Source organism: Anser cygnoides, chromosome 1 (genome assembly GCF_040182565.1).
Source record: "Anser cygnoides isolate HZ-2024a breed goose chromosome 1, Taihu_goose_T2T_genome, whole genome shotgun sequence".
Classification (NCBI taxonomy): Eukaryota; Metazoa; Chordata; class Aves; order Anseriformes; family Anatidae; genus Anser; species Anser cygnoides.
In genome coordinates this window covers 197,670,001-197,697,469 of record NC_089873.1, presented here as the reverse complement: position 1 = coordinate 197,697,469, position 27,469 = coordinate 197,670,001, and the positions used below count along the sequence as shown (strand labels likewise).

At 36.9% G+C, this 27,469-nt stretch overlaps 1 protein-coding gene across 9 annotated transcripts in view; it reads left to right on the top strand.

Annotated features, from left to right (window-relative positions):
- CEP126 (centrosomal protein 126) overlaps positions 1–24,347 on the top strand; it is a 39,653-nt gene extending 15,306 nt beyond the window's left edge. Inside the window, exons 5-13 of one of the 9 annotated variants that reach the window (XM_048078223.2) lie at positions 2,003–2,201; positions 10,614–12,402; positions 15,009–15,170; positions 15,823–15,944; positions 16,242–16,329; positions 16,853–17,062; positions 19,830–19,894; positions 22,176–22,450; positions 23,100–24,347. In XM_048078223.2, the coding sequence (XP_047934180.2) occupies positions 2,003–2,201; positions 10,614–12,402; positions 15,009–15,170; positions 15,823–15,944; positions 16,242–16,329; positions 16,853–17,062; positions 19,830–19,894; positions 22,176–22,412 (2,872 nt within the window). In that variant the 3' untranslated portion in view covers positions 22,413–22,450; positions 23,100–24,347. Of the gene's footprint in view, positions 1–2,002; positions 2,202–8,310; positions 8,372–10,613; positions 12,403–15,008; positions 15,171–15,822; positions 15,945–16,222; positions 16,330–16,852; positions 17,063–19,829; positions 19,897–21,601 lie in introns of those variants that run through there. The other 8 variants (XM_048078229.2, XM_048078225.2, XM_048078222.2 and 5 more) reach the window with 8 other exon arrangements.
- The last annotated feature ends 3,122 nt before the right edge of the window (positions 24,348–27,469 follow it).

Below are 27,469 nucleotides of genomic sequence, written 5' to 3'. Positions count from 1 at the left end.
AAAGGCTCCATAGAAGGAACTTTTAAGTTCAAGAAATGGAGTGAAATGAAGGATAGAGATTATTGAGTTTCTGTACATGTATTAGACATATGGTAACCATCTCCAGAAAGAAGCAATGCACATTTTGTCCTAAAGGTCTGTGTAAGTATGGCGTGACTCTACAGTGTTCATCTTTGCTCAGTAGGAATGTTAAGGTAGATAGCTTTTTGTGGCATGAAATAGTTAAATAATTCTGTCTTCTTGTAAGTTCCTAGACTGCGTATTGCCCATATCTAAAATGAACCATCACATTCACTGATAATGGAGAAGGGGAAATTGCGAGTGGTGGATCAATTTCCAATTTAAGAGAGAGAGAGAAAGAAATGGAATTATGATTTTCATGCTTATTTGCATACAGACTAAAAGTTCACTTTTGCCACAAATGTAGCTAAAGACTTTCACACACTTTAGCAACATTTAATGGGTCACATTGATGCTGCTTAGGAGCTATGCATGGGAAATGCATCCTGGGAGTGTTGGAAAACATTTGCACATTGAATGGACAACATGGCTTGGTTTCTTACTCAAAATCCAGGGTTTTCTGAGACAAAATATCATTTCGTATCTTGGACCTGTTCATCCTGGTGAAATAAAGGCTGGATCTCTCCTTTATGGTAAAGGTATATTTGTTTTACAAATAACTTGACTGAAACCTTATACTGATAATCTGCTTCCAAGTTCTTTTCTCCTTTTATCACCATTTGTAATCATTGTGGAGTAGAGTGAATATTCGATCCTAAAATAGCAATACATGAGTTTGGCTTTCTAATCATTCAAAGCGCAGATCCGGTTGATCGATTTCTGTATATGCCCCTTTGGGTATGCCAGACTAAGGGTATTTATGGCCCTTGAACCAGGTTGGAGCCAACAGACAGGATCAATGTCCATCACTAGAGAATTCTACCTAAGCAGTCAAGCAACCAAGTCAAGCAGTCAAGCACAGCTGGCAGCCTGGTACAAGTTATACTTCCAAACAGCTAGAGCTTGGTTGGCCTGTGAGTTGGTGGGTTTGGGGTCTTGGTGTTTTTTGGTTTTTTTTGGTTGGTTGGTTGTTGTTTTTTTGCCTTTTTAATACCTTTCTTATTGGTTAAAGCTACTTATTTCTTGTTTTTGTCATCCTTGGTATCTACCTATTTCTCGCTTCTTGTTTGTCACATGTTGGTTCCTATTCCTAGTGATCTTACCCAGCCTAGTTCCAGGTCTCTTTCTTCCTGAACATATCTTGTTACAGACTCCCTACCTTCCCAGTCTCTGATTGCTCATTTTTCTTGTCATTTGGCTTCCCATGCTTCCTGGCCTCTTTAATTCCTGGGTGTCTGCCAGCCCCATGGCTCTGGATAATTCCTAACCTGTGGAAACCTGTGTTTTCCTCAATCTTCATTTGGGGTCACCTTGACCACAGTGCACAGCTACAATAGCAACTCTGAAGATTTTTTTTCAGGTAGAAAATATAAATTCTTTAATGTCCCACAATACTGACATTACAGGTCATCACTGGAAGCAACATCTAGAAACAACAAGGCCTTCGCACTGTCTGAAGTAAGGGAATATCTGACAGAAGCAGTATATAGTCATCCTCTATATAAGGCAGCCTTATGGAAAAAAATAAAGGTCATTTTCCTTCTTAAAAAAAAAAAAAAATCCACGTTCCTGTCCTGTAAATGACCAAACTGTTGGCTGACATTTTCTGGAATAATCCAGCCTGAGGCAGTCACCCAACAACCCAATCAGAAAACTCTGACAATTTATAAATAACAGAAGAGAAGGTTTAAAATGGAAAGTGTTGGAGAGTTTTAATGCTAGGCAGTACGAATAGCACCACCTGTAGTTACATGGAGTTTAGCTTTCCTTCGCATGCCAGGCATTTATTGGTGATGTATACTTTTGGAAAGGAACATGTTTGAAAGTGTATCTTTGACGCACAGAAGTAAGCCAAAATAATAAGTTATTTGCTTGCATCAAGAGCCACAGATGACACTTCATCCACATCAGCATCTAGAAACGGTTATTCCCATCAGGAGCAGATTTCGGCAATGGTTGGCTGCAATAACACAATGCAGGAGAGCAGTACAACAAGCATGGATAGTAACCAACTTCTATTCCAGAAAAATCTGAAAGAAATGCAGCAACTCCTAGAAAAACAGCATCTCAGCAACTTAGAGGTACGATATTTTCATGTGATTCATTAAATGATGCTTTTTAAATGTAACTCTTGAAAATGATATTCTTGAATATGATAAAAATGAAAGACTGTTAAACACACCTTACCAATTAGACAACACCAAGACACACTGCACTATGCCTTGCTAATAGATTATTTATAGTTAGACAATTGCATATTTTCAATAAGAAATCAGAAATCTTTAAAAATGCTTGTAAGGATATTTTCACAGAAACCTCAGACATAGTTATATTGTCTTTCTTTCTCTGAACCTAAGATTTGTGTGCCAGAATTCTTGGCTCTGGAGTAGCTAGGCATTAGTCTATCACAGGAGTCTTGTGCTAGCTCCAAACTTAAACTGGCAGCTTCCAACAATGCACTTAAGTTTCTGCTTTGCTGATTACTACAGCTCAGCACAAAATGTTATAGCAATTTAATTATGGTGGGTTAAATGTTGAGTCTGCTTTTGTTTTCCCTAATGTATGGTGATTTCCTGGGCATTGACTTCAAATCTCTTGAGATTCTATGTCCTTTTTTGTCATCTTTGGAATAGACGCAAGTGTTATGGTAACAAGCCCAGAGTACTCCTTAACTCCATGCCTAAATTAACTTTTGGACCCCAAATCAGTTTCAAAAGGCACCTTAGAAACACAGTGAAAATCGTGAAGAACTGAGATCCAAAGTGATTTCCTTAAACTGCACCTTTAAGTCTGATTTTAGGTCAGTCAGTGTTTGATTTTGGAAATGTCTTTAATATCAATTTTTTGCAAACAAAAGGACATGATTTTGGTCTCACTCATATTTCTATAATACTAACTACGGGACTCATGATGTCTGAAATGACCTTGACACAATGAAGCATCCTTGCTTTTACTCTGGTAATGGTTACAGGTTTGGGGTCATTGATGGACAAGGATTTGTCCAAGAACTTTTCCTTTAAAAAAAAAAAAAAAAAAAAGCAGGACTTTTCCTTTTAATACATCCTTATGGATAACTTTTGAAGGCCTGTGTGCTGTTCAGATATATTTGGAGTTCTCTGATATAAATGTTTCCAGGCATGTTCATCTCAGTCTTTGTACCCACTTTGTTCTGGTGGGGATTCATGAGAATCTTGAGAAGCTGATGACTAGTAGAGAAAATCTCACTCAACTGGAGTAAATTTCAAAAAGGTTGAGGAGACAGAAGGAACATTTTGTACTGGCAAGGTTGTTGATTAATGTTCATTCTTATATATGATAATCAGCTTTAGATGCTGCATATAATACAGGAATTTACAAATTAATGTGTTTACAAATTAATGTTTTTTGAAAATGCTTTGGTCCTATTAAGATTCTCCCAGAATATATTTTTCTGCTACCACTAGGGGTTGCTCATCTTCTTCCCTCTGAGAAATAGTTTAAAATTATAGCTATTTATACTTGAAGCATTTGACTTTCTTTCTTGAAATTTCATGCTTCGGACTCTGATTAGAAAAATAATCAAAAAAGCTATTGTCATTGTTCTAACGCCTGAGTTTGGAAGCTTAATTCTTGGATTGAACTGGTGTATATGTGTGCTGTGACTTTCTGTGATGTGAAGCAGTATTTATAATACTCTTACTAATGTTACTGACATGAATAGTCTTGAGTAGTCTTGTTGCTGTCTGTTGTCCAAAGTCATTTCAGCAGCACTTGCCTTTCTGAAACGTCAAAGTATTTCACTGTGCACATGCTTTGCAATCTAACCATCCATTGAGGTCCTTTAACCTCTCTTTGTTTCTGTTTTTACAGGCCTAGCAGGATTATAAAGATTCCTAAAATTCTTTTCTTTCCTACAGGGCAATAAAGTTCTATGTAGACCTTACCCATAGATTTGGTGTGTTCCCTTCTCTCCAACCTTAAAGATTTGTATAGTTTCAGCAGTAAACCAAGGTTTTTAGTGACCCTTTTACCATTCTCCAAAATTATTGTGCTTCAAATATTGAGAGCAATAGATTTTATTTTGTGCAACAGTTGCATCTGAGTCAGTACATCAAATTATTATTTGTTGTACACCCATAAATAAACTCCACTTCGAAGAAATTAATGTTGTTAACTTCATTCTCAATCAGAGGGATTTGTTTTTTTTTGCACAGTTCTTTCCTGCTTGTATTGCAGGCATAAATAAAATCTTTAAGGTGGAGCTGGTAGCAATGTCTTTAGCTAGAGCTGCATGCAGCTTTTGACCAAAAGACATTACCCGCGATTGCATATCATTTTGCCAAATGTTATGTGTTGAAATTTTCTATTTTTGGCACCTGCCTGGAGCTGAATAATGAAAATTCCCACTAAAATGGCTCAACTATGTCAAGGAATAATATTATTCATATAACTTTTGTCTTTTTCTTTCCATCACATCGTCAACTCGGTGCCCATATGAAACTGTTTTGGTCAGTACAATACTTTTATGCTCTTCCAGAAAAACACGTTAGGGTTGAATTAAATTGTTTGATTGACTTCACATTTTATCTCTATTGTTTCATTTTTTTTTAAACAAAATACTTGGAAGTAAGAGCGAATTCACAGACAAAATAGCTATAGATTACAACATGGAGATTGTATTTTCCTCTTCCCTCCTCTACATGACCATGATTAGATTATTCAAATGGTATATGTGAAATCCAAATTTAAATCCTTTTTCTGATTGATTTGAAACAGGAATTTTACTTTTGCTGTCCTTTTGTTTTAAAGCATATTGTGCATCCCTCAAATTACTCATTATTGTTAGTTCTGTGGTTCTCCTTGCCATAAAATACTTCATTATTTATTGAAGCAGGGACACAGGTATCATTTCTTAGAAACTGCAACCCAAGGCTGAGAGGTCAGAGGGTTTTTCTTGTATTATCTCTAATACAATAATACTTCATATCCTGTTATAGGGTGTTTGATTAAATATGCTATGTATAGGGCTAAGTAGGTATCTGGGAAATACTGAAGAATATTTCTTAAGTGATGTTACACTGAGTGAAAGCAGCAGATGCTGCAAACACATAGCTATGGACGTTGCCTTACTTGCGTGAATGAGCGGCCAGTATGACTGTTAGCTGTTTGTTTTACTGGGCTTCTGAGTTTGGACTGTGGGTATGAAATGGAAATGTGTCAGGTATCTTGCAGAAAACCTGAGTTCGTTTTCAAGTGCGTTTGTATTATGACTGGAATGAGTTAAACAAAGGTTCCTTTAGCAGAGTGTATTGTATTATTCTAACTCTTCAGAGGCATAGATGAGACCAGCATGGAAAAAAGGAGTGCCAGTCTATGGAATCTCTCCCAGGAGTGAAGAAATTTTAGAATGGTCAGGGCTAGTTATTGGGAAAACAGATTTCTAAGGGGAGGGGTAAAATAAAATGGGATTTGAATTGAATTCAGATTTGATTTTGAGAAGACCATGCAAAGACTGGAAATAGGTTTCTGTGGTCACCTTAAACCAAAAAATTCTGGTCATCTTTGACTTTTAACTGTGAATGTTAACATCTCTTATATTGATCACTTGAATTTTATGACAAACTCAAGTGATTTCCTTACTGGTTTTCCTTTTAGCAAGATCAGGGAGCCTCAGCTTTTGTTGGCTTACAACCAGCATTGCAACATACCACTATCATCCACATTATTTCACTAATCCAAAGCAACTTCACAGTTGGGTTACTAATCACATTGAAATTTATCTCCAGACTAACTTATTTTGCTTATTTTAATAGTCAGACTTTTTTTGGTTATGTATGCCTCAGAATAGTCTTTTTTAAAGTAAATTAGCATTTTATTCCAAGACTGTGCTGTAGAAAATGACATTAAAAAGTTCGTATCTGACAATCTGGATGTTCATTTATTTGAAGAGCACTTTGCCTCCATTCAAAGCCCTGCTTTAACAGAAGATCATATAGAATTGAAGCTGAAACAGCATTTTCAGTACAAAAGATTTTGTTTCACAGGTAGATGAATATGTTAATAAGACTTAGCTTGTGAAAACATAACAATTGTTACACATACAACATTGGTCACAAAGCACAGAAAAAGAGAAATTGAGAACTGTCATCTATTATATACCTGTTCCCCCTTTACAAGCATATACTTTTTCATAAGAACTGCCATACATATTACCATGCTTATATTTTTGTTTTTATATTCATATACATACATCCATATATATATATGTATATATGAAATATATATGCAGCTATGCACTAGATTATTTCTTCATTTCTTCAGAGCTGTTTTTAAAGTGACTTGTTTTATTGGAACAGAATAAAATGTTCATAAATGCAGCTAAAGGGAAGGAAAAGAGGGAAAAACAACAGTATCTGATCTCTTATTTACTGTGGTTATGGCAATAATAAAATGTTTGCTTGCAGGAAGGGAATGGAAAATAAAAGTTTGTGCACACTGATCTGCCAGGATTTTATATTATGATAACTTGGTCTTGTCAGAAAGAGTATATAACAATGTCTCAAGGGGAAGTTGGGAAATCTATTGCTTTCTCACCAAGATTAAAGTATCTCTGTCTGGAGTAATTCTGCCCTTTGAAGATGTCAGAGATGTATTTTGTTTTGTTTTGTTTTAAGAGATAAACCTCTTTTTGTGAAGTGGAAAGCAAAATAAAATTTAACTATTTTTCTTCATATATTTCTCTTCTATCCTAGTAGGCTCATGGTGGCTGGGGAACAGAAACATAGTCACCTCTTTCAATTTTATACAGTATTAATTCTTATCAATCCTCAGCAGCACTTCTGTAGATCTTTGCAGCTTGAGCTTTGCTGTGCAGTTAATGCCTGATACTGGCACATCTCCGTGAGGAAGTATGGCTCACCAACTGAGAAAGCAAGCGTTAATCCAGACACTCAGAATTCGGACAGGAACAGGCAGAGAACAACTGGGACCCAGGAAACTCACAGATCTTGTAACAGCCAACTTAATTATGCTTTCAAATAGTGGAAGGAAAAGCATATGAATATCAGCTTTACATCCAGTAGGTTTTTAGGGGAAGGTAGATAAATGTTTTTATAAACAATAATTTAAAAAAAAAAAAAAAAAAAGCACTAGGAAATAGGAAACATCTAAGAACTAGAAAAAACAAGAGTGTTGGTAGGAAGTTTTTCTCTGGTCATCCCACATCTCTATAGTTTCTTTGGTGGGTTCGGTGGAATATTCTGGATCTGTTGTCTAACAGATGAACCAAAATCCTGCCTCAGTGGCATTTGCTTTCTTGGCCCAAATCATCTGAGAAATCAGCATTGTGTAGTGCCGTGAATTGTATGTGTTTTCCAAGCATGCATAGACAACAGTTTGCTAGTTTTCTAATGGACATTCCCATTCCAAAGGTGGTGAACTCAAAACCAGTAAAGGTGTTTAGGTACCTCACTGGCTTTGAAAGGTAGCTTTGTGTCTTTATGAACATTTGTGTCTTTTACTTCACAACGAAAGTGAGAGAGAGCATTATTTCCATATAACACACAAAGAACTCCTGTAAATAAACCAAAAATCAAAATCAAAATTCTCAAAATTAGCAAATAGTGTGAGAAGAGAGGAGCCTGGGTTTTCAGAACAGGTAGCATTTTTACAGTATTCGTCTTCAGAAGAGTGTTCTCATTCATTTCTTGGAACTGTGAACAGTCAGCACTTCTGCAGAAAATGTCAAATACGTATGTGGCAGCTTTTTGGTGTAATGGAGTTCTGACAGAGTCTGTTGGCAGAAAATTCACGTGTCAGTTTCTCTTAATATTATACTTATTGCAATGTTATTCTTTCATTTGCCTCATGAAAGGTTTCTTAGGCTTATGTTTTCTCTTTGTTTGAGTGCTTTGCTGAATTGAAATTGCTTAAAACAGCTGTTCTAAGTCTTAAGACGTATGAGAGACCTCTTTAACTCCTCAGAAGTATTCCCTCTCCCAAAGTACCAAGTATGTGGACAGGCTGGGTTTAGACTTCCTGTATTAGGGACATAAGAAAATGAAGGCAACAGGCAATACAATAAATTGTATTTATGTAACAGAAAAGATACACAAATCTAGAAAATAAAGGCATAGTACACTGTGAACATTTTTGCTGCCTTATCATCCTATAATGTTCTCGAAGTTTAAAACAAATGATTGTGATTTCCAGGTTTATTTCCCTACCACTATTGACCACTAAAGGAATGAATAATTGCTGAATGCTTTTTGAGGTCTGTATGCATAGTACTCTTTATGTGTTTTTAGAAGAAAATGCGACATTTACTTCGATTACAAAGTACACTAGAAAAACAAAATAAAACATGTAAATATTTAATGAGAATGATAAGCAGCCTTCATGTGTGAAATGATTAAATTGCATGCTACAACAAAATAAATGTATGTGAGCTAAATTTGCATGAACTAAGTAAAAGTGATTATGCATTTAAATGAGGATGCCTTCTTCATTTTTAGTTTCAAACTTATTTCTGGAGGTTGCCTCAACTGACATCTTTTGTCCCCATGAGGTTTTGTTGTACAAGGACAGTAACATTACATACATGGGATTAAATCTGTTTTCAACCTCTGAACCAAAAATATTTGAATTGTTTTGATTTTAATTTTTAAAAGTTGCAGCTTTTCTTGCATTCTACAAAGCAGTTTTAAGCTAACCTGCTATAGAAAGAGGTGTGTATTTTTTTTATATCAACCGTTACATTTTTTTCCCTATATTTAACCTAGTCATTTTAGAAGTGCATGTTTAGGCATACAGGTGCAGTCTCCAGTTCAGACAAGAAGTAAGCCAGACACCTCTGCTTTATTTTTACTGATGGTTTGCTTTGATTTGTTTTGCTTTTCCCATTTGAAAATTTCAGAGTTAGTTCTTCAATTTGGCCTGGTACAGAAACCTATGAGCATATGCCTTTTCCTTGTTTGGTTAAGTTCAAGCAAAGGTTAACAATACAATTTAGCCAAACATAAAGGTTAATAAATAACTAACAATGCATTATTTATTCTTTTCTATTAGAAAGACACCAGTTTGTATAGCTTTAATTTTAAAAAGTTCCCTAAAGGGATCTTTCTCTACACTTGGTTCTTTGTTCTTGTATTTAGTTTCTTTATCTCAGATCATAACTATAATAGAAGACTGTACCAACCTCTTAACATTTAGGGCAAGATAAGGTTTAATTCAATCATAAAAAGTCTTTCAGGACCCACTCAGATTTTTATTTTGCAATTTAAAATATTTGTACAGCTATAAACTATGCAATATTATGGGTTTTTTTTTGTTAGAATAAACAGTTTTACTACAAAAATATGTTCTTATTCACTAATTTTATGCACATTCTATTCACATCTATTCTAATTTCCGGAGGGACATATAATAACTCACCTAGGTGAACAGATTTTGCCACTTGGAACCTTTCTCTTTTAAAGCCACTAATCAAAAAAGTGGGATTGCTTTATGCCTAAGGCAGTTTCCCCTAGTTTTTCATCACAATTTTCTCCAATGCATAGTGTAAAATAATGTAGCAGCTCAGTTATATGGAAGTGGATTTAACAGCACAGAGAGAGAAGAATACAGGAATGTGAAAGTAGATAATAGGCATGTTTTCCTTGACATTTATGTGCATTTTCAAATCTTGTACTTAAGAAAATACGTATTTTCAACCATGTCAGGCATCTCAGTGTCTAGATGGAGAAGTATTAGCGAAGAAAATGCCTGCATAGCACATAAAGTCACCCCACTGGCGATTTGAATGGTGCCTATTGCTCTTATTCATTGCTGCATTATGCTGAGGAGGTTGGGGGAGGGCATGGAATCCCTTATACCCTTACACTTGATCAGTCTGGATAGAGCAAATGATATTTTCCTCTTTCTGAAAGATGAGGAGAGGGAGTTAAGGAGTGTGAATATGACAGCTGTTGCGTATGCCATGACATTTAAATCCTCCTTACTTGTGGCGCTTTGTATGAAAAAAAAAACAAACAATCAAAGATGTTCAGTCTAGTATTATGGAATAATTCAAGTTTGGAGAAGATTTAATATCGAATCTGCATTTTCATGGATTCTCTTTTGTTTTTTAAGCTCCGTTGCGTGTTAGAGTACAATAATCATCATGTGTCATAGGGTAATCCAGAAACAATAGTGTTGCTTAGATTCCCCTAGTCTTGATCCTTTGTTTTTGATATTGTAGAATTGTTATAAGTTTTACAGTTAGACTTGTTGAAGTGTGCAGTTCTTTCCTCTGAATTTGATCCCAAAAGCAGATCATTTTCCTTTGCAATTAAACACAGGTAAAATTTGATGTGATGGAAACATTAGTAGTGCTGTGACCCTCAGTCATAAAAACATTGGGCCCAGTATTGATTGTATTTTAGCCTAACCTCTAGTTAAAATGAAAAACTAGTATCAATGAAGAAAAAAAAAAAAACTGATAAACTTAACAGTCTGGTTTTATGTCTGTATTTCAGAATTTTCATCAAGAAGTTGAGAAAACAGACGATTCAGAGAGTTTATCAAGTCTTGACAGTCTTGAGGCTGGGGAACAAAATGGAAATTGCACACCACCAAGTGAATCACCTTTGACTACGCAGTGTGACTGTGCCCAGTATAATCCTGGAAAATCACAGACCAGGAGCAATGATTTGATTTATACAACTGAAAATACTTCTAAAAACATACACCTAAATAATTGTCAGAGAAATTTAGATTCCCAAAACAGCCACAACAACTTACCTGTTCGTGATCTTTTAGCTAAACATAACGTTCTAATTCTTGCTGAACATGTAAACAGTTCAGGAGAGGAATCATCTGTTTCTCACAGATCTGAAAAAAAAGCTGCAGAGTTCTTTACTTCTGGTAATCAAGAAAGCTCTGTAAATAAAGCATTTACTTTTCTGCAAAATATAAAAGAAGAAAGAAGAAATCCATCTTCTGGAACGGCCAGCACATTGACCACTGGTCATCCTGTTTTCAGTCCTAGCAAAGCCTGGGCCAGCCCTGATTCTATTCCAGGAGAAAGAATTCAGGATCTGATGCAAGAACAGAGCTTTAAAATGACCCCACAAAACAGAAGTAAATCTGTGCAAACCTTCAGTGAACCTATTGCAACATCTGGAATCTTATTTCCTAATCAGAGGTGTTCCACTGGTGTTCCCAGCACAGCTGATACGTTGCCAAAGGACAAAAACATTAGTAAAGATTTTTTTAAAAATACTTTGGGAAAAGTGATTGAAACAAAAGAAGAAAACATTAGATGTGTTGATGACGTTGACCAAGGATCATCTTTATTTCAGGATGCCTCAGTTCTGTGCAATGTTAAGCAACAAAATAACAAGGAGGAAGAGAAGGCGAATGTGGTTGAAACTATGTCACTGGTGTCTGATACAGAGTTGAGTTTTGGCATTCCTGCACAGCACAAAACCCTGAAAAACAAAATTTATGACAGAAAAAGAGCAAAACTATTCAGAAGTATCTTAAAGAAGGAATCTAAATATGAACCCAGTCATTTCAAAGCTGTGGTTATGAACCATGGGATCAGTTTTGGAGCTCGACCTGTGTCGTCTATCAGAGACAGTTTGGAACTGGCAAAAATGAAAAAGAAAAGTGCAGAAAATGAAAAAACCAATAGGAAACTAAGATGGTATGATCAGATTAACAAGATAATAATGGAAAATGATGAGAAACGCTATGAAAAAAATACCAGTGAAATATCTTCTGCACAGCTGCAATGTCTTCAAACTGCAAGTGATGCTCCTTGGACTAATTTAAATATGGTTGTTCACTCTTCAAACACCACATTCACAAGAAATCACCAGGAAAATTCTCATATATCAAAACCAAATGTTAATTCTGGAACATCAAATGAAGAGTGCATGTCTCTGAATACGTTTATGTCTACTGGATCCTCTTTTGCTAAAAAAGCTTGGGTGGTATCAAAAGATGAAGAAGGCAAACGCCCAGTATGTAATAACAAATCTAAAATTTACAAAGGTAATCAACACAAAAATAAGCCAAAAATAACCAGAAGACCAAGACCCGTAAGAGCCCAGTCGGGTTTTATGCTGAAGAACAGAAGAGGCACTCTGGTCCAACCACAGTCGGCCACTGAAGCCAACACAATTCCAGCAGCTCGAGGCAGGGTGCTGGTACCTTACCCACCATCTGCACCTACAACGGGAAACACAAGTGACAAAACCATGGTCAGCCTGGGGTTTCAGCCACAGCCTTCCTCCAGTCTTCAAGCTGCCACTACAAATGGTAATTATTTCAATGAAAGGCATGTTTTGTTAGCAGATCAAACTTTAACTAGGAGAACTAGAGCACACAGAGAGAGCATTACCTGTAATTCTGACTTGGCCACACCTTGCTGCAGCACGTCCAGATACGAACCTTTGGCAAAAAAAATACTTGTTCTGTAAATAGTGGTCAGACAAGTGCCTGTCAAGATCGTTCAGTGACCTGCACTGAAAGATCTGTTAATGCAGAAAATGGATTACATCTTGATCATATCCCAACAGCTGAAAAAACAAGAAGTGCATGGAAAGGACTGCGTGCTGCCCTAGCTCCAAAGGACTCTGCTGCTGGTTTAGAGTCATGTGTCTGGGCTTTTGGGGTGGGGGACGTTCATAAGAATATACTTTTAAATTACATCACAAGTTTGTTTTTAGTTAAAACCTTCAGCCTTTCATCAATTCACACAATACTTGGTTTTAACAAGTTTTCAGCATTTGTAATTATCATTTCTATTCTAGTGATGCCCAGAGGCCTCTCAAATGTGGATCCCCATTTTTATAAGCTCTCTACAATATTAAATGAAAAGGAAGTGCTTTTCCTAAGATTATATACCTGACTAATGAGCAGATGTGACAGGTGGTCTAAATAATGATATAAGAGGAAGTAGGTTTATATGAGCAATTTTTACAAGGTAACTGGGAGTCATAGCTTGTTATCCAAGTCACTGCCACCTGGAAGTGAAAGAAATGTAGATCTACCGTGTTTTTAAAATGCTGACACTGTAAATGCCTAAAATTATTAAGTCTTAGTCTCATTAATACAATTAATACTAAAATAAATAAATAAATAAACAATGAAAAACTTCTACTGGACAAATTTGCTGTTCTTCAAAATGTCTGATTTATAAAGAACTTTAAGATACAAATTTTTAAATTTTATGAAATTTCAGGGATTTTTCAGAAATTTCTTGCAATTTATTAGAAAATAACCTTAAGAGCAATATGATGCAAAAGGTGATTGGTAAGGTAAGAGAAAAGATGTGTAAGAAGTTTTGGGAGAATAAACTTTAATCTCTTGGGGTTTACCTTTCAAAATGTTTCATACTTCTTGATTTAGCTTGTTTCTCCTCTGCAACTCAGCTACATGCTGTACCTTCAGGCAGTGATGGCATCCTTCTGCTGGTGGTTTCTCTATTATATGCTGCTTTGCTTTCTCTTGAGGGCTGCAGCTGGAAGCAGAGCTCCTGAAACCAACCCCTGCTGCAGGTACATGCAGCACTCCAACCTGCTGACTGAGCTGTGATCAGCCACGCAGCTCAGAGAGATTTTCGAGCAAAATAAGGCATTCCCGTAACATAAAAAAAAAAAAAAAAAAAAAACTGTTTCTCGTTTTACCTACAGTAAATACATAGTTTTAACTATGGGAGCAGAGCTGGATGAATATTCTTGGCCTGAAGGAGGTGGAAGAAATGAGAAATTTTATCTGCTTGTCCATTCCAGTTCAAAGGCAAACAGATGAGCTTAAGATATGTGTGATTTAAGTTAGCCTATTTGATTTTACATTGGAAATGAATGAAGTCTGCCATTACCATGTGTGGCCTCCAGCAGAGGTACTTGCCTGTTGATGCCCTTATTTGCATATCAGATCAGTGAACAAGCCCCAGTGTCACAGAGCTGCAGCTCTTTTAGAGGAAGAGCTGAGCAACCTCGTTTTATAATTGGGGTGGCGGCCCTCTCTCAGTATCTGCTTACATTTTGTGTTTTCAAAGTCTTCTTTATTTTAAATACTCTAGATAAGTCTCAATGGCTGGCTAGTATTTGTTCTATTGCCTGCAAATGCATATAGATCACCATGGTCTTTGTCCTGAAGGGCTTGCTAGAGAGGCTGAATACTGCGTTGTTCTTGAGTAAATTATCTGCTGTGGCACTATCACAGGGCTCATTAAGGTCTGTGGGAAAATGTGATCTGCAATGTATGACAAATATGTGCTACAGAAAGTGAGAATGAGCCGAATAAACAAAATTGTCATAAATGAGGACCGTCCTTTAACTGGGGTTCCAGGCTTCCTTTAACTCAGGTTCCAGGCTTGAAATGGTGTATTTTCTGGCTGACACAAGCTATCCTCTGATTGCTGGATATTAGAATTATTTTAACTTCTTTGGTGTTCAGCCAGTAAAATGCTTTAAAAATGTGTTTAACATTCAGCCTGAGACAAATTGTGCCTTGTGGGCACAGTAAGGGACACGGTTTAGTGATGGGATTCAGTAGGTCAGGTTGATGGTTGGACTTGATGATCTTGAAGGTCTTTTCCAGCCTAAATGATTCTGTGATTGTGTGATAAACGTGGGACTAATGCACATGCTTAGAGTAAAATAGACATATCTCAGTATCTCATGCCCTTAAATATACTATTGCTTGTTATATTTTGTATTAAATTTCCCAAAGGAGTCTTTCCTAGTCATAGATCTAATCTTGCAAACTGATTCAATTAAATGTTGATGTATCAGTAGAGTAACTTTGGAATTTATTTTTCAGGGAAAGTTTATGTGATTACTAATGCAACACGGGGTTTCTTCTTTGGTTCTTTTCAAATTTCAATGTAACACAGTCACATTTCTCTTTCTTTTCAGGTGCTATTCAGCATCATGTGTCACATTACAATAATTCACATATAACTAAATGGCAACCTTTTAAAGCTCCTGTATCCTGTATTACTGCTGGTGAGAACAGCCAGAAGACTATTATCAAACCTTCTTCTAGGATGAATGAATTGTTTTCTTTCTCTGCAAACAGTAAGAATGCTGCTTTGTTGAATATCACTATAATAACAAGTAAAGAACAAAAATTCTGTTAAAATCACTAAAAGACTCCTTGGCCTAGTCATGAACTTCTACTTATAAAGCTGTACATTAAATTTACAATTACATAAATAAATAGGTAATTTATATTCCCAAGAAGAAATCAAGTAACTCTATTTACAAATGAGAATATAATGTCACCTTGGATATGTAGATCCTGACTTGCAGGTGAAAATAGTGATTTGCATCTTCAGCTTGTATGCGTGGAAATTTAAATTAGAGCTTAATTTTCATTTTGAAACCTGATGGTTTGATTATGAAAATGTACTGTTACACCAGACAAAACTGAGATAAATTTGAAGTACAATGTCTAAGTTAGGCCTCTCTATCTGAGGGAAAATACTATATAGCGCATATAATCCACATCTGGATTTTATAGTCTTATCCTAAGATTAAACTAAATAAGCCTTAGAAGCACCTGTTTCACTGTTCACTGTAGGAAAATAAATCTAGAGAGATCTGATGCAAACATCCATAAGATAGACATTTAAACTTCGACAGAGAAATTTATTCACCATTAATAGTTTTCCTTCTTTATCATGTTTTTACATGTGTTTATTTTATTTTTGTATGCATCTCATTTAAGGTGTTGTTCCTGTTACACAACAAAAACAGATTTTTGATAACTGTGAACATACACACAGAACTTTTTCAGAACAGAGAAGGCAAATTGTGGCATCTAAAAAGACATCTACTCATCATACACAGGTAAATATTTGATACTATTAAAAAAAAAAAAAAGCTTATTTTTCCTCAAAATTGAAAGAATTTCAGGTATATCAAAGATTTGTTCGATGTCACAATTTTGAATTAATGTGCTAAGTCAGCTTGCTGTCACTACTAATGAAAATAATACGATCAACTTCAATATATCTACTGAATTAGTATGCACTAATATTTTTGCACTTGAAACATTTATTAATATGAAATAATAAATAAAAATGTTCAGAAAGTAATACAGTTACCTTAAATTACACTTAAAATAGTTTTAAAATATTTTGATAGAATTCGTTACATGCTGTCCAGCTGAGTCCTATTCAATCTGCATTTGATCCAGCACAAAGTATGAATAACACCTACAAGTCTGAAGAAGGTATAGTAACACATCTCACTTCGATTCTTTGTTATACATAAAGTAGTGACCTAATGTAGGCACTGTGTAACATCACTTGTGTCTTTTAGCATCAGTGATTCTAGTTTGTTGTCTAGACCTATTTTTTTTTTCACAGAAATGTAAAATACAGCACTATATGTTATGACATTGATGGTTTTATAAATGCATAAGAACAAATAGTCAAGTTTAATTCTGTTCCTGATTGTATTTAGCTGTATGATAGCTGTATGCATCATACATAACAGTATGATATGGACAGGTATTGATTTATTATATATTTGCAAGACTAGTAGAACTTGCTCTGGAACAAGTCATCCCCATTGTAAAACACATTAGTGATCTTAATTATATCATTTTCTGACATATCATGCTTCTTGACTGCCATCTTTTTGATCTTTTAATGTGAATTTTATGTTTCACAGACCCATAGTCACAAAAGCAAGCAGTATATTTAAATGTCATGAGCTCTTCTCGCTTGAGTTTACCCCTATAATCTCATCAGTTTCAGAAAGCACTGCTCAGTTTCTTATGGCAGAAAAACTAGCAAGTACACCAGCTGCAGAAGATGAAATCCTGGCAGCTATGGAAGGTGTGCAACCAGCAAGACAACCCTTTCTGCTTAACAGGGCTCCGTGTCTAGGCATGAGTGCACTTTCAGTAGAAGAAGAGAAGATTTTCCAGTCTCTTGATCGTCTCAATCAAAGGCTACAAAGTAAGTTTGATAATAAATAGGATCCTACATCAAGTGGTTAAGTAACTTTATATTTTGTTGTCTTGGATTAGTTTGGATTAAAAACATTAATCTCATGATAGAAATCTCTTTTCCTCTTATTTTCTTGTTATTATTCTTTACTAACTATAGCAAACAGTAGATCAAAATCATTAAACCTTCTTATAGTCAACAGAATTAATTTAAAATAATGGTGACTTTGCCTTTGTCAAAAAAAATCAAAATATGATTGGAGGACACCTTCAGAAACTAGTTCAGCCCTTCAGAAACAGCTCAACAGTAGCTGTTGTTTGTAATAGATGTTTCTCAAAATTGTTCTTTAAACTAGCACAAGCCTCACTTAGGAATCTCTTCTGATGCTTATCCATCCAGGTTTTTTTTCAATTATTTTTTGCAAATAATTACTCTTTATTATACACTTTGTATTTTTGCATACCTAACTTTTTATAATGAAAGGTTTTCATTTTCTTTATTCTAGTCTCTTGGAATGCTCTTCTTCTCCGTGAACTCTTAAGGATCACAAATGCAGTTCTGAGATTGCTGCAGCCAAATCTAAATGTTTATGTGAATATCACTTGCACAAATACTTTTAAAATGTCAGACTTACCTGAGCTTTCTACACCCCGTTCTTTTTCTATGCCAGGTCAATTTCTTACCAGCTTTATGCCAGTGTTTCTTAATATGAGCTATCTGATCACAGTTGACATTTTGTTGAAGCATGTTGAGAAAAAGTCCATTCCTGGTATTTTTCTCTCCAGTGGATAAATGCTTTCATTGGTCATTCTATTAGAACTAACATACATGTAGAATTAACTTACTACTTAGACTCTTGCTATTCTATCTTGTGGTTAGTACTTGCTTTGACCTACATGATGGAATTGCCATGCCTGGAGCTGTTTAAGAGATGTGTGGATGTGGTGCTTAGGGGCGTGTTTTAGTGATGGACTTGGTAGTGTTAGGCTGATGGTTGGACATGATCTTAAGGGTCTTTTCCAACCAAAATGATTCTATGATTCTTTGATACCATGATCATGCAGGTCTTTTATAAAAATTCTCAGTAGTTTTACAGTTTCTGCATTTTGTGTGTTCCGTCCTTTCCAAGACAACATTCTCAGACATTTGGTTTAATTTTTAGGTAGTCTCCTGTGGAGCCATGAGTTGGACTTGATGATCCTTGTGACCTTATGTCCCTTCCAGCTTGGGATATTCTATCATCCCATGATACAGTATTGGAAATCAATGGGGGACCTTGTGACTTAGTCTATGTGGTCTCTTAATGGCTTTCCATACATTGGAATAACTTGTGCTTGTCATTTTTGCTTTTTATGGAACTTCCAACTCTGCTGTTTTTTCCTTTCTGCTTGGATTTGTTTCATTTGAAATTTTACTTGCCAATTATTCAAGTTTACAAGAGTCTGTTTTCTTGAAGTCCGTTGATTTTATTTTACTGTTCTACTTAACTTTCCTAGTGGACTGCATTACTTCATGGTCAGTTTACCAAAGTTTACCCCAATAGTTTGTGTTGCCTGGAATCATACCAGACCAGGGCTTATTTTATGGTGTTAAACTCCAACACACTATCCATATGTTTCCACATCAAATGATGGATTGCTTGACTTTGAGGAAAAAGGTTTCAGTTTCTTGTAAATTGCAACAGCAAGATAAAAGAACTTTGCAACCTCTTAGAAACTTTCTGCAACTATAGCTTAAAATTTCTGCTCCCATCTAGCTGTGGTTCAGAATTTCCTGACACTGTACCTCATTCCTCTTGCTTCAAGGCAAATGGAAGTAAAGAATTCCTTCTTTTGTAGGACAGGAGTTTTGGTATGATGTGCTCAGGTCAATAAAGTATACATTAGGAAAAGAGAAATGCAAGAAAATACACAAGAAATTGCTGTATAAATAACAGAGAAATTGAAAAAAAAAAAAAAGCAAATTCAGCAAAGGAATTGGAAGCAATAAAGCTGAAGTTTGCACAGTGTGAAAAATAAAACTGAGGAAACTAAGAAAAGAACATAAGGAATATTAAAGTATAGAAGTCAATGGATTACAAATGAAGTGACTGTGCAAATTAAAACAATACATATATATATGTATTCTAAATTTACCTTGCTTAATTAGTTTGGAAATAAAATTGGTCATGGGAAGCTCTGAAATTTTACAGTTAGGCATATGACATGGAAGTACATGGAAGTATGCACCTCTAAGTTAGTAAGTAAAGTGTTATAAGTAAAGTACTTACATGACACATAAGTACATGGCATTTTAAACCATTTTTATTCACCTTTTTCAGCTTTGTTTTCACATGTTACCAAGTTAAGTGCCTGAAACTGTGTAACTTTGTAGGTTTGGGGTTTTTGTTGTTTGCTTTTTTTTTGTAGTTTTTTGTTGTTGTTGTTATTGTTGCTTTTGTTTGTTTGTTTGTTTAATTAATAACAGTTAGTCACTAACCAATCTAAGTCTGGAAGTTTTGTTGCCAGCTTTAGCACCTGACACACTTTTCTATAGATTTAGATTTCTTTATAGACACAGTAGATTTTTTTTTCCAAATATCTAGCTGAATTTTTTTAAAATACAGATGTGTCACATACTTCAACAGATATCAGTAGAGGAAAAAAGAACAGTTCTATTAAACTACATTTCAACAATCTTCATGAAGTTTTGTGCTGAATATTTGATTGTGAATCATATTTCTATTCCAGTATTTGGATTAAATAATATTTATCATATACTTTGATTCTATTTTTAGATGTTCAAGAAGCCATTACCAGAAACCCATCTGCCTCAGGTGTTTTACACATAATCACTCCTTTAGTAAGTATATTAAATAAGTTCAGCTTTATTCCTGTTCAGCTATATTTCCTACAAACTGACCTACTTTCCTACAAAGTGGCTTATTTTATAGCAAAAATATAGTTGAAAATATTTACTTCAATCTGTTTAACTGGCTTGCCAGACTTTCAGCATTCTATTTATGTAAAAAGTAATACATAATGAACTTTGTATTACTATAATCAGGCTTTGAGAGTTTATACCCGACTGCCTTATCCTCTGGCTTCAGTTCCCCTTTGAAATCTGAAGACACCTGCAAAGTCCAAGAAGTTTCAAGAACTTTTAAGGAATAATAATGTAGCAGGGTCCATTTGAACTATATAAAACTCATAATTAATTTGTATTTCATAATAATTTTGAGAGGAGAGGGAGAATGATGTGCAGTAGTGCATAAAATAATTGGTAATACAATGAATTCTTACTTGGACCTGCAGATGTAAGTGATAGGTATTACCTTTCTTCAGGAAGTGTTTATGTTTTGGTTCATGTATTCTAGTTCTTGTCAATTTGAAACAAAATAATCATGATACCTGACATATAAAGAACTGAATAGGGAAATAAGTGCACAATGTGCAAAATTTACATTTCAAATGATCAATTTGTATTTCAGAAGTAAGTATTTATATTCCTGTAATATCAGCCTCCTCCTTTAATGTATATTTGTTAGGAAACTTATATTTGTATATTTTGAAGCTAATGTATATTAATGTGTATTTACTTAGGAAAAAAATATAGCCAGATGACTGTATACTTCATATACTTTCTGTGCTTACCTTCGCATACTTCATATACTTGACTGGATAAACTCTAGATTTTATAAGCTCTCTAACAAAAATTTTAGAGAAAATACTTTTTATTCAGAAGGCTTTTGCCGCTTACTGAGTTTGAAACTAGAAGAAAAAAAAAAAAAGAACATTTTTGAGGCCCCTAAATTCAACATGGTTGCCTAGTTTTGAAGTGGGACTGTGTAAAGCACCATGTTATCTCTGTTCTTGTGGGCCTTAATATGTGTGACTTGGAACCTCAGCTTCATTTCCTCTGCCTCCTATCTTAAGAATTTAATTCCTAATGGACAACAACTTTAAAAATATGTTATTTTTCAGCAATTAAAGTAGCAATAAAGTTACCTTTATTGGGTTTAACTGTCTTGTACTATAGCATTTTTGAGCCTAGGGGTTTCTCTGGGGATTTCTTCATAGCTCATCCTACTTTAAAAAACAATAGCTGCTCTCCCCACCAATGCACGTTTCTGTCAGCCAGTAGTCAGTCTTTTTGGCCAGCTGATCATGAATGAACAAACATTTCTTCCACTAATTCTTCATCTACAGCATTTTTATTGCATGAATAAAATAAAAACACTAGTCTCTGTAAGTTCTCTGATGGCCATTTAAGAGCTTTCTTTCCATACTGTTATATACTTAATCATTTAAACAGGAGTGTGGACCTGTAGATACAGTTACAGATCTCAGGCACTGGCTTGGAAATTTTCTCAACGATGAGTGCGCAACTGTTGTGCAAGCTCCCAGCTGCAGAAAAAGAGTGGATAACTGAGGTTAAATTCTTAACATATATACATATAATGGAAAAGAGATCACATTGATATTGTCAAATGATGCTTCTTGAATGTTATACATAATTACATTTCTGGTTTTGCACATATACATCTCATTATTCTCCATTTTATTATAGAGTATTCGGCAATCTATATCCTCCCCTTTGGTGAATACTACAGTAACCTCACAGCAGTACCAGAATGCGTCAGCTAGCAATCAGTTGCAAGTGCACAGGAAATACTGATATTCTCTTAAAAAAGCTGCTCCAGTATATTGCAGCATTATGTACTTTTTATGTGTGTATTATTTGACACTATAAAATTAGCCACAAAATAAAGATGAAAGCAGTAACTCGAGTAATGAATGTCAATTGACTGTTAAGCATTTTTAGGATAATTAAGTCTATTTTATTATGCACTTTATTGTAAAACACTGTATATTAAAACAATGAAAATACCTCACATTTTTAGCATTTATATCGGTAGTGTAAATTTCCTTTACCTGTAATTACAGTGAAAAGAAAAAAAAATCACTACTTAGATTATGTGTAAACCATTCTCCAAAATTCCTGTGGTTTTTTAAAGATTTGCTAATAGATTCTATTACATTTGTAAATGACACATTGTAAAAGTGATATGATTATCAGTAAATAATGCATGGAGTTTCACCTTTTTCCTTTATATCAGTGACTGTATTGCAAATTATTGCAGACTGTCTGTTGCCCTTATTCAGTAGTTACATCTGATGGTGCCGAAACTGACTGTGCTTCCAGCATCATACTTCTGCTTCTCCTTCATACTTCTACTGCTCCTGCACTTCTTCCTGAATTTATTGGAGGTTCCTGTTCTCCAGCTTTACTCAACGTTTTTCAACGTTTGCACTTAAAGAGCAGTTCTTCCTCAGCTCCTCATGTGAAGGAACCCAGGCTGAAATTGGCAGGAAATTAGAAAGAAAAATTCCTGGGGAAGGACAAGTACAACAAAGGGTATGTAGATGCACTTTCACTGAAGCACAATGGGGACACCTTTATACGTCAGTGGCAGCTTTGGGCTAAAATAATTATTCTAGAATCACAACACCATAAGTACTCAGCTAGCTCAACAGCAAAATGTGATTTTGGTTTTTCCTCATGAGCTTTACCTTGGTAATCCACATTACACAATCTCCACATAAGGAGAATTAGAAGCAACCAAAGTGGGGACAACAGGCCTGGAGAGGAGGACTCCATTCCTGTTTTTAAGATACACAGATGGAGCCAAATAACAATATATTCTGCGTAAGGGTATATATATCCCAAGAACATGACTGAGTGTCTTTCTGCAGAGCGTGGTGCACTTGCAGTTGCCTTTGTAAGTGGTTATTTTGAAGGGCAATTTGGTTTTGACAGTCTTGGACTGACAGATTATGCATTGGTCCTTCAATTTTAAGTTCACCTGTTGCATGACTGTTAACATGTCAACAGATTTGTTTTGGTGATGTTTGGTGATAAACCTGTCTGCATTGTTATACCAGTTCTAGAGCAAAGGCCTTTTGTTAGTTAACTAGAATGACACCTAAATCTGTGAGATTTGATAATTTTTAAGGAGCAGTAACTTTTTAACCTCCTCTCTTTTTCTCTTCCTCTGCTGTTTCAGTGCAAAGTAATATTGCAAAAAGCTGTAGAAGCCATACACAATGCACAGAACCAGTCAACAAATCTAAGCTGGTAACCATCTTCAAGAAACAATAAAAGCAATTTACTAAATCTCTGAATTTATAATTCCCTATTAGATGTCTGATTTTCCTTTCATTATCTATTCAGTAAAAATTGTGGGGTTGGGACTTAAGCACTCGTATTTCCATCAGAGTGCTGCCTAAATGCTACGCAGTGTTATTGCTAGCCTTCATTAGAGCGTATGGGAGCTTAGAAGAGTTGTATTTCAGGAGTGGGCCGAGTGCTCTACCAGTGCAACCACAGAAACATGCACTCAGAAGGACATAGCACTTCTCTGGATAGAACGCATCTTCACAAAGGAAGCAATCAAAAGATATTTCACAAAAGAATTTTTTAACTTTATTTCCCATCATACCGAGACCACCACACCAGTACCTTTAATTAGTGCTGCCATGCTTAGGAGGGAACCAACCTGTCAGACAGAGACAAAAGGAAAACAAGTGCCCAACACAGAAATGGACAGTTTATCAGGGTATTAGGGCTACCTGCTGATGGGTGATATCAGCCACAATTAAGACTAGCTACACATGTGGCAAATAGCAGCAGAATTTTCACAAAGGAAGTTTAGGGATTGTTTTTCTCAAAACAACATTTTGAAGAATGGAAGGGTGCTACCTTTCTCCTCTAGCTAGGCACTGCAACATCTTTGGGGGAAAAAAATCTGATAGACTTGAAAGGGCTGACTTCAGTCTGGAGCCTGTTAAGATAAATTGTACTTAAACACCAAAACTGCAGAAACCCAGAGTCCCCTTCTGATTGCTGTTGCCATCTACCCTGTCCTTGCTGCCAGAAGGGGGAAGCTGCAGCTGCAGCCCACAAGCCTAAAGGATTGCAATGTGTGTCAGCACTTACAGGGTCTTTGGTGCTCAAATACATGTTAAATACCCAACAGAAGACATCCCTGTATCTTCAGGGCAAATGAACAAAGGCCTTCTGAGTTTGACTTCAGAATTGTTTTGCACTGAAAAAACTCAGCCCTCACATCTCTGTTTGTATGCAGTATGCTGCAACATTCCAGTATGGCGAGGATTTAATATTTAAATAGTGAGGGAAAGTTTCTCCACAGAGATTAAGAAAGGGAAAGCAAATAATCCAAATACCAGAGGCCATGGATCAAAAACAACCCTTGCTAGTCAGCAAGCCAGAATGTCAACTTAACCAGGTTTCTTCTCCCATTAATCGGTTTAGGTGGCAAAAGCAAAGCCAGAGAGTCAGCTTCCTCTCGTAATTACACAGTGAGATTTTTCAAAACCAGGTGCCTGCATTTAAGTTTCTAGGAAAATATTTTCAAGTAGGATACTTGATTTAGGATTACAGGCTTCAACTCAAAGACAATAGCTTTGTTTCTTAGGTTACTTTGACTCCTTTGACAATATTAAAGTATAGTTTTTGTTTTGGTGTCTCAACAGTGTGATTCTCAGAAGTAAGGAATGTGCATTAGGGCAGCGAGCCCAGGGGCAGCTGCTGGATTTTGAGCACTTCGGAAGAGCAAACGAGCCTTTTTGTTCCCATTACTTGATGGTTATTCTTCAGACTGATATTTACAGATCTTTCTATTCATCACATAGAAATAAATAATGATGATGATGATGGTAAATAATAATAAAGCAAATAACTTTATTTTTCAAGTTAACTGCACAAAAATCAACAAGATTGGTTTAGACACAAACATTAAAATTTGGGTACCTTAGACTTCCTCCTAAAACTCTTCAGTCTGCCTGCCAATTTTGTTGCTTTTTAAATAAATTAGTCCATATTATTTCTAAAATCAAATTCTAGTATGTAAACATATGGAAACCAGGTTAAAATTATGGTTTCCAACACAAGCCTAAACGGTCTCCCTCAAAAATAACCTTGTATCCTCAGTACATGTTCTTTGCCATTTGGTGAAGCATGCTTTAAGCAAAAAGCTGAAGTCCAACAGGTCACATGAAGTCATACAGGGAAGCTGGAGCTCAAAAATTAATTCTTCATTGCTAAAATTAAACTTTCACATTTCACAGAAAGCAATGTGGTTTTCTTCTTGGAAAGAATTTTTGCTGTTTTACTCTCCCTCTTATTCCAGTTTGCTCCTTGAGGCTCAACACTGGGTGAATTGGCCCATCCACGAATCGTGGATTTGTAAGGGATATTTACCTGTGGTGTAATATTGTACTAACACAACTGCTTACTAATATAATAATATTTCACTAATACTATTCACAATATTTTACTACTACTACTAAATACTATACTACTAATGCTACTAATACTACTACCCAGGCAAACCCAACTGTGATGACCACTGTGGAGATCAGAGGCCTGCAAGCAAGCCATAAGGCTCCAGGGTGAAATGAAGACAATTTCAGCATGAGATGGCAGCTCCCCAACTCCTCTGTGGCTGTTTGGGTGTGTAACGATCGACCTGGCCCAGATTTACTCATTAAGAGAAAGTTACAGCAGTGTTGTAGGCACAGCACGGTCTTCAACCTGTCAGCTAATACAAAGCAGCAGCCAGGGAGAATATCCCAAACAGCAGCAGAGCAGAGCTGGATGAGGGTGTAATTGGCAGCCTCCCACCAGGAGAAGGACGGGGTTAGGAGAAAGAAGCTGAGGTTAACACACTCTTGATGCCCACCAGGGGTCTGCAGGGCACAAAAGCACTCCAGGCAAAGTCCCCTTCTCCTCCACATCCTATGCAGCAGCCTGCAAAGCCAGGAAGAGGATTCTCTTCCTTTCCATTTGGGAGTGCTACGCAGGCTAACAGCCACCGCCCACTCCAGCACTTGCAGCTAGGTGTTAGGGAGGCAGGAGGCAATGGACCTGAGGACCTTATTGGGGTGGGAAAGGGCTGTGGCTGCTGGTGGCGCCATGGAGGCAGCAGCTGTGGATGTGATGGGTGGGTAAAGCTGCAGGGACATGGCATGGCCTCGGTGCTGGTGGGGACAGGCAAGGAGATGGGGCCTGGCTGGGTTGCAGCTGGGGCTTTTTGGACAAGACTCGCCATCCCCTGCTGGCATTTTCAGCCATCCAGGGGCAGCAGGGTCCTTGCTGTCTGGTGAGGCCTTGGTGGTGGCAATAACTGTAGGGGTGATGGGAGGCCAGAGGGGGCTGGGAGGAGCCATAGACCTTCCTCCTCTGTGGTGGTTTTGCTCGGATGGGCGGAGGGAGGGGGGAGGAGGTGGCCTTGCTGAACTGATCCGGTGTGGGCTTCCCACAGGCAGCAGCTCTTCAAGAACTGCTCCAGATATGGGTCCTTACCACGGGGTCCATCCCTCAGGAGCACACTGCTCCAACCTGGATCCCCCACAGGCAGCAGCTCCTGCAAGGTCACCTGCTCCTGCGTGGTCTCCTCCAGGCTGCAGCTCTGGCCCAGAATCTGCTCCAGCAGGGGTCTTCCACAGGCCGCAGTCTCCATCGGTGCAGGTCCACCTGCTCCACCGTGGTCTCCTCCACAGGCTGCAGCGTGGAACCCTGCTCCACCGTGGTACTCCATGGGCTGCAGGGGGACAGCCTGCTTCACCATGGTCCTCACCACAGGCCGCAGGGGACTTCTGCTCCGGTGCCTGGAGCACCTCTCCCCCTCCTTCTTCACTGACCTTGGTGCCTGCAAGGCTGTTCCTCACTCCTCTCACTCTCCCAGCTGCTGTGTGGCGCAAAGTTTTTTTTTTCCTGTCTTAAATATGCTCTCATAGAGGCACAAACAACATCACTTATTGGCTCAGCTCTGGTCAGCAGTGGGGCCCTTACCAAACATGGGGCAGCTTCTAGATCCTTCTCACATGGCCCCCTGCTACCAAAACCTTGCCACGTAAACCCACTACACTCCTCCAGCCACTGTTCCAGCTAATTTGCTTTCCTGGGGAAAAAGTATTTTCTGCAGCTTCCAGATTCAGAGGGTAATGGACCTGCAGCATTGTGAAGGGACTGGCCAGCTGTACTCCGTGTTTCAAACATTTTAAATGCTATGTTTGCTGTCAAAAGGAACACACATAAACCTCTACTCTAATGATATCTGAGGAGCAGCCAGCATTTGTGTAAAATGGCAGAGGTAAACATTGCCTTTCTACATAGCTGCACACTGTTAGGATTGAGGGTAACTCGAAACATTTGAGACTAAAAAGCACTCTTGAGAGTTGCATTTACTGGTCTTAGTAAATGTACATGTAAATGTACAGTATTTAGTACACCGGTCTTTGAGTTGTATGGCAGAAGCCATGGTAAAGCTCCTGCTGTGGCAGAGAATGGGACTGATGCTGTCAAGTTTTGTGGACAAAGCCGGAATGACAATGCACATTAGAAAAGAAATCA